The sequence below is a fragment of the Mandrillus leucophaeus genome, unplaced genomic scaffold (genome assembly GCF_000951045.1).
Source record: "Mandrillus leucophaeus isolate KB7577 unplaced genomic scaffold, Mleu.le_1.0 Scaffold39, whole genome shotgun sequence".
Classification (NCBI taxonomy): Eukaryota; Metazoa; Chordata; class Mammalia; order Primates; family Cercopithecidae; genus Mandrillus; species Mandrillus leucophaeus.
This window is the reverse complement of record NW_012104142.1, coordinates 3,951,578-3,959,264: the sequence shown is the minus strand read 5'-3', so window position 1 is coordinate 3,959,264 and position 7,687 is coordinate 3,951,578. Positions and strand designations below refer to the sequence as shown.

General features: G+C 41.7%; 1 protein-coding gene across 4 annotated transcripts in view; it reads left to right on the top strand.

Annotated features, from left to right (window-relative positions):
• MICU1 (mitochondrial calcium uptake 1) overlaps window positions 1-7,687 on the top strand; it is a 295,337-nt gene that overhangs the window by 185,332 nt on the left and 102,318 nt on the right. For 3 of the 4 annotated variants that reach the window (XM_011991109.1, XM_011991108.1, XM_011991110.1), the window contains 2 exons: window positions 4,187-4,269; window positions 6,484-6,681. In XM_011991109.1, the coding sequence (XP_011846499.1) occupies window positions 4,187-4,269; window positions 6,484-6,681 (281 nt within the window). Of the gene's footprint in view, window positions 1-3,899; window positions 3,966-4,186; window positions 4,270-6,483; window positions 6,682-7,687 lie in introns of those variants that run through there. The other variant, XM_011991111.1, reaches the window with a different exon arrangement.

Below are 7,687 nucleotides of genomic sequence, written 5' to 3'. Positions count from 1 at the left end.
GTGAGCCAAGATCGTGCCATTGCACTCTAGCCTGGGCAACAGAGGGAGACTCAGTCTCAAAAAAAAAACCTCAAAAAAACAGAATTCATCTTTCAGAAACTTTCTATGGAAACAGGTTATGAGTTAGAATAAACACAGGATGCCATAAAGCTTTCCAGAACAGCTAGTTTTTAAAGTTGCCCTGAAGCCTACATTTGAGAGGAGACAAATAAGTTTACAAGAGAATCGCTTGACATCATATTCTGTGTAGCATGTTTCACTTAAAGCAAGCTTGTTTTTGACTAGTTTGTCCCGTATGCTTTGACATGATTGGCAGATGAAGATTGAACAAGCTGAGAGCTCTTTCTAGAATGACGGGCCCTGAGAGTCTGGTAAGGCCTAAGTGAGCATGTCCAAGGCTGCAGCCCAGCTTGCCTCAGCAGTGGCCCGAGCACAGGTGCATGGCCTCTGTGGTGTCAGCACATGTACTTTAACAAGCACTCTCAGTCACTCTGCAAAAAGCCAGTACTCTGAAAGTAACTATACCAGGATAAAAAGACAGAGAAACCTCAAGCATTACAGGGTATACTTTGTTTGGTACAATGTATTTAACCTTAGTTGTAGGAGGTGATATTAACCATAATTTGCTAGAATAACTCATTCAGTCATTTAAATGATCTGGGCACGTGCATGGAACTCACAGGACAGTAAGACTACAAGATCCTGATAAAGCTGAAGTTGTAAGCAGGTCTGTGTCAGCTCTGTAATTGTGGAGAGAGGGAATGGGGATACTGCTTTAATTCGTGTATGGGAGCATACTGACTTGGCTCTTACCAAATGTTTTCCTATTAATTTGGACTGTATTCCTCCTGATATTGTGATGCCGCTTCCTCCGTCACTGCCTCCTCTCCTTTTCGTTGCACTTTAAACATTGGCTTCCACCTGCACTCTACCCTTTTCTTGACCTCCTCACTCCAGTTCTGCATGGGCAACTTCATTTCAGGTTCTTTGCAGCTAGCCACTTGTATGCCCATAAATCCCAGCTTAGACCTCTCTCTGCTGAGCTTTAGACCCATATTTCCAACTGTCTCCTGAACATCTTCATCTGCATAAGCTGAGACCCCTTGAATTTAGCAGATCCCATCCAAACTCATTTTATTTCTCAAACTTTTTACATCTATTTGCTCTCTTTCTTCATGCCATGCAAGCTACACAGTATTCTGAGCCCGTCATGCTGTCATTTCTTTTCACTCTCAACTCATGACAGCTAACTAATCATTAAGTTCTATAATTTCTGCCTTCTTCAGGTATCTCAAATGTGTTCCCTCCTCTCCATTACCACTGCTATCACCGCAGTTCACATTTTCAGCATTTACAAGAGCTTCTGATCGTCTCTGAAGCTGGCATTTATTTTCCAACTCATTCTTCACACAGTAGCTGGAGAAGTCCTTTATAATTGCTTGATTGTGTCACTCTCCTGCTTAAAACCTTCAGTGGCTTCATATTTTCTGCCATTGTTACATTCTCAAGTATCTACAGGAATTAGGCAAATAACATATATGAGTGAAGTGGGCCAAGTGTGACACAATAAGGAGAATAAGAGAGGACATTTCTGCTGAAGAGATTTATAATCAGAATTTTTAAAAAACCAGCTGGGTGCTGTGGCTCACACCTATAATCCTAGCACTTTTGGGGGCTGAGGCAGGAGGATCATTTGAGGCCAGGAGTTTAAGACCAGCCTGGGCAATGGTGAGACCACATCTCCACAAAACATAGAAAAATTATCCAGGCTTGGTGGCACGCACCTGTAGTCCTAGCTATTCCAGAGGCTGAGGCAGGATTGCTTGAGCCCAGAAGTTTGAGGTTGCATTGAGCTATGACTGGGCCACTGCATTCTAGCCTAGGTAATAGAACAAGACCCTGTCCCAAAAACCAAAAACCCATGACAAACCTATCTGAGAGTTTAATGTTGCCTGTGGATCTTCCATTTACTACAGTCAAGCCTAAACTCCTGAGCATAACACAGGCAGTGTTTCTGTGATATTGGTTATCTCCTTGAGGTGATCAACTTGGAATGTTCAGCTTTTGCAGAGACTGACACAACCAGTGAGTCTTGTTTTGTTGCTTAGTTTTTAGGTCAAATCATGTCAGCATGAAGACTCTGTTTTTCATTCTAAGTACCTCTATGTTCAAATTAGAGGCCGTGGAACATAAAGAAAGTTTATAGGCTTTGGAGTCAGTGGTGACTTAAGTTCAATTCCCAGTTCTGCCAAAAAGGAGCTGTGTGATTTTTGAGCCAGCCATTTAACTGCTTTGAACCCAAATATCCTCCTTTGTTTAAAAAATGAAGAAATGAAAATTTTTAAGATAGAGAGTATGAAGTCAAATAATAAACACCTCCAATTATCTAGCTCAATGCCTGGCACATAGTAACTCCTCAGTAAAATTTAACATTCAGGTAGCAAAAATTTGAGAAGTGATAATAAATATACAAAACTAATTCCCCCAGCTGTATCCTTCCCAGCAGTTGTAGGCTGGGCATGGTGGCTCACGCCTGTAATCCCAGGACTTTGAGAGGCCAAGGTGGGAGGATCACTTGCAGCCAGGAGTTCAAGACCAGCCTAGCTGACATGGTGAAACCCTGTCTGTATGTGGCCTAAAGGAAAGCAAACCTATTGGAAGTCAATGTCAAGTGGAGCAGACAATTGGAAGCTGACACACACATGATTCACCCACGCAACTGAAAACCAGGAGTTTCCAGCCTAGCTGCCTAGCTCTCTGAAAATGGAATTTGAACCCAGAAAGTGTTGCTGTTGACAAATTCATGAGCAGGATGGGAATATGGCCTCTCTAACAATTATGCATAATATACAAAGTTCATTTTACTTTCTTCTCTGCATAAAATCTTTACTTTTTTCATGTAAATGATAGTAACTGAAATTTTAATTCAACAGTATAAGGACACGTAGAATATTTATTTTGGTTTATTCTCGAGAGCTCTATACATTTGAAGCATCAAAGGAAGGAAGTAAACAACTTAAGTTTTCTTTACCAGAACATTTAGTATGGGAAGGGAGGAGGGCTATTGAGTTTATGTTTTATTCCAATGCACAGAGTATATTAAAGATATTATGACTTATCTAGGAACACTAAAGAAGCCTTGAAGAGCTTTCATCATTAAGGGAAAGCTTTGTCAAGCTTTGCATTTTTTCATTTTGGTATTTAAACTTCAGCTTAATTTTACCATTTAAGTATACTTAGTAATTTGTATATGCAGCTGACATGATTGAAATAGGGGGCTGAGGCCAGACGCGGTGGCTCATACCTGTAACCCCAGCACTTTGGGGAGGCCAAGGCGAGTGGATCACTTGAGGTCAGGAGTTCAAGACCAGCCTGGTCAACATGGTGAAACCCCATCTCTGTTAAAAATACAAAAATTAGCCAGGACTGGTTGTGCACGCCTATAATCCTAGCTACTCAGATGGCTGAGGCATGAGAATCACTTGAACCCTGGAGGCAGAGGTTGCAGTGAACCAAGTTGGGACTGTTGCACTCCAGCTTGGGCAAGAGAATGAAACTGTGTCTCAAAAAAATAAAAAAGAAATAGGGGGCTGAGTACCTTACGGTACACTTTTCTGCCTTACCATAGAGCTGTAGTGATAATGAATAAACTAATAAAAGAAGCCAACTTGAAATTATCCATGTTGGCAGGGTGACATGCCCAGAACTCCTGACTGTAATTACAATAAAGAGACTAGAAAGAACAAAGTAGAAAGCTGGCTTGTTGTGAGGGCAAGACTAAGAGGTAGTGTTTCAACTTCTTACTTTGCAGCAATATGTCTCACCCTAGACACACTTTCTTGTCCAGGTAATACCATATTCAAACAACAGAACAACATTAATATTATACAGCTAAGAAGATGGTGTCTCTGAAAGCAAAGCTAAACCATTTAAGACAAAGAACGTTGAAACAAAAAGATAGACAAGTGCCATCTTTCTGGCCATAGTACTACTCTTCTTTGGTTTCAAGGAGTAAAAGGGTGATCTCAATAAATGCAGTATCATTTTCCATTTACTGAGACTTTGACTCAGTCACTTTTACGGTGACTTTGATACTACATTATAGTGCTTAGCCTTTTGTTTTTCTTTAAAAAGGGATTTATTTTCAGTCAATGCTGTCTAAATATCTTTTTTCTCTCCTCTGCAGCTCCTCAGAGAAATTTTGAAATTGCCTTCAAGATGTTTGATTTGAATGGAGATGGAGAAGTAGATATGGAGGAGTTTGAACAGGCAAGTTGTCCTGGAGAGTTCCTTTAAATATATTAATACTTAAAATATATGTTCATGTGCCTTGGAGTTACCTTAGCCCTGGTCAGTATACTCAGACGCTATTCCAATTTTTGAAGTACCTAAAATGTCATTTCTCAAAATTATTCTTTGAACAGGTGGGTTGGTTTTGTTTGTTTGTTTTCACTCTAAATGTAATGAATTATTTGAACATACCATTAAGGTCACGGTTGCTCTGATTCCCCAACATAAATTAGGTGATAATGCCTCTAGCTGGGAAGCTAAATTATGGCAATTCAACATATACCAAAAAGCTGCTATGTGCTAGGCAGTTCCAGAATACAAGGACTACATATTTTCTTAAAGGCAGTTCCAGAATACAAGGACTACATATTTTCTTAAAGGATTTTTTTTTTTTTTTTTTTTTTTTTTTGAGCTGGAGCCTTGCTCTGTCACCCAGGCTGGAGTGCAGTGGCCGGATCTCGGCTCACTGCAACCTCCTGGGTTTTACGCCATTCTCCTGCGTCAGCCTCCCGAGTAGCTGGGACTACAAGCGCCCACCACATCGCCCGGCTAGTTTTTTGTATTTTTTTTAGTAGAGACGGGGTTTCACCGTGTTAGCCAGGATGGTCTCGATCTCCTGACCTCGTGATCCGCCCGTCTCGGCCTCCCAAAGTGCTGGGATTACAGGCTTGAGCCACCGTGCTCGGCCACAGGATTTCTATAAGAGAAGGAAAAATGGTACCATACCTTTGACTACAGTAGGTGACAATTTCTTCTAAATCCCAGGAATAGATTACATTTCCATAGAACTTCTGCCATTGAGGAGCCATGGTACTTCTCCAGATACAGTTGTTATGATTGCCAGATGTGGTTTCAAAACAGAAAAACTGTATGTATAGGAAAAAGCATTTTTTGTATTCTCAAAATGAGGAAGAGGGCAAATATTCCAGGAAGTGGGAGAAAGTATCAGGTATATTATGTAAGGTAAGAAACTGGGCTGGGCATGATCACTTGTGCTTATAATCCCAGCACGTTGGAAGGTGGAGGTGTGGGGGGACCACTTGAGGCTAGTTTGAAACCAACCTGGGCAACAGAATGAGACCCTCTCTCTACAGGGGGAAAAAAAATTAGCTGGGATTGGTGGTATGTGCGTATAGTCCTAGCTACTCTGGAGGCTGTGGTGGGAGGATCACCTGAGCGGAGGAATTTGAAGTTGCAGTGGGCTATGATTGTGCCATTGCACCCCAGCCTGTATGACAGAGCAAGACCATCTTTTTTTTTTTTTTTTTTTTTGAGATGGAGTCTTGCTCTGTCACCTAGGCTGGAGTGCAGGGGTGCAGTCTCGGCTCACTGCAATCTCCACCTCCCTGGTTCAAGTGATTCTCCTGCCTCAACCTCCTGAGTAGCTGGGATCATAGGCACCCCCACCACACCCGGCTACTTTTTGTGGTTTTAGTAGAGATGGGGTTTCACGATGTTGGCCAGGCTGGTCTCAAACTCCTGTCCTCAGGTGATCCACCCACCTCTGCCTCCCAAAGTGCTGGGATTGTAGGCGTGAGCCATTGCGCCCAGCCGTGAGAGAGTTTTTGAGTCTCAAAAACAAATATTCATCCTTTTCTGAACAGAGATTTTCTAAGAGGATCCCAATTGTCAGGCTGCCTGTGTTAGAACCCTAATTCTACTACTTGCCAGCCATTTGACCTTGAGCAAGTTATTTAATTCTGTGTGCTTCAATCTTGTTTGTAAAACAAGGATAATAATAGGACCTATAAGATTATTGTAGGCTGGGTGCGGTGGCTCATGCCTGCAATCCCAGGACTTTGGGAGACCAAGGTGGGAGGATGACTTGAGGTCAGGAGTTCAAGACCAGCCTGGCCAACATGGTAAAACCCCGTCTCTATTAAAATACAAAAAATTAGCCAGGCATGATGGTGTGCACCTGTAGTCCCAGCTACTCAGGAAGCTGAGACACGAGAATTGCTTGAACCCAGGAGGTAGAGGTTGCAGTGAGCTAATTTCATACCACTGCACTCCAGCCTGGGTGACAGAGACTCTGTCTCAAAAAAAAAAAAAAAAATTGTTGTAAACATTAAAAGAGAGAATTATAATACAGAGTAGGCAAATAGTAAACAATAGTTATGATTCTTACTTTTCTATGTTTATGTTTTTTCACTTCCTAATATTTTTCTGGATGTGGGTTTGATTCTGTATTAGGTTCAGAGCATCATTCGCTCCCAAACCAGTATGGGTATGCGCCACAGAGATCGTCCAACTACTGGCAACACCCTCAAGTCTGGCTTGTGTTCAGCCCTCACAACCTACTTTTTTGGAGCTGATCTGAAGGGAAAGCTGACAATCAAAAACTTCCTCGAATTTCAGCGTAAACTTCAGCATGATGTTCTGAAGCTCGAGGTAGGTCTTCCTTAGACTTAGCAGATCCACCACGTGTGGAGCTGATGGGCAGGAGGGCCTATGCTATAGACATTCTTTCCATTTCCCTCCAGCTGTGAGAACTGATTGGTTTGGAGCTTATCAGTGATTTATAAACTGACAGCAGATAGGAAACAATATGTTCTGTGAAAATGTCATGAAGTGAAGTGTTTCTTCGAAACACTTGGTTTTCAATCGGAAACCAAAAACCTCTAAATTGAAAATCTTAGCTGTCTTTGTATGCTCAGTTTGTGGAGAAAGAAACTCAGGGGTCACAGCAGTTCTCAATCTGAGCATATATTCCTGCTTTTTTGTTTATCACGTGGAAGACACCAGAAGATGGAGATGAAGAAGGATGGATAATTGCAAAGGTAGTAAGAGCCGGAAACACAAAATGTCAGAATAAAAATATGTGTGCTTAATATAAAATATATGTGCTTAACCAGGCACAGTGGCACACACCTGTAGTCCCAACTACCTGGGAGGCTAAGGTAGGAGAATCGCTTGAGCCCGGGAGTTTGAGAGCAGCCTGGGCAACACAGTGAGATCCTGTCTCTTTAATTATTTAAGGCAATGTTGCTGAGAGTTGCAAAGGTATCTTACTGTGTTTGGGGATTTACAAGTTTACTTTTCCATTTAAAGTTTAGACCATCTTGCTATTCTGGATATTTATTCCATTCAAAACATTCATCAAATGCCTTCTATATGTATTTTTTTGTCTGGAGACAAAAAATGTAGTCTCTAATTTCTTGACATTTTAAAAAATTCCCTTACACTGGTGTTTCCCAACCTCTTTTTCTTCTTCTTTCTTTTTTTTTTTTTTTGAGGCAGTCTTGCTTTGTCAGCCAGGGTGGAGTGCAGTGGCATGATATGATCTTGGCTCACTGCAACCTCCACATCCCAGGTTCAAGCAATTCTCCTGCCTCAGCCTCCCAAGTAGCTGGAATTACAGGCATGTGCCACCACACCTGGCTAATTTTGTATTTTT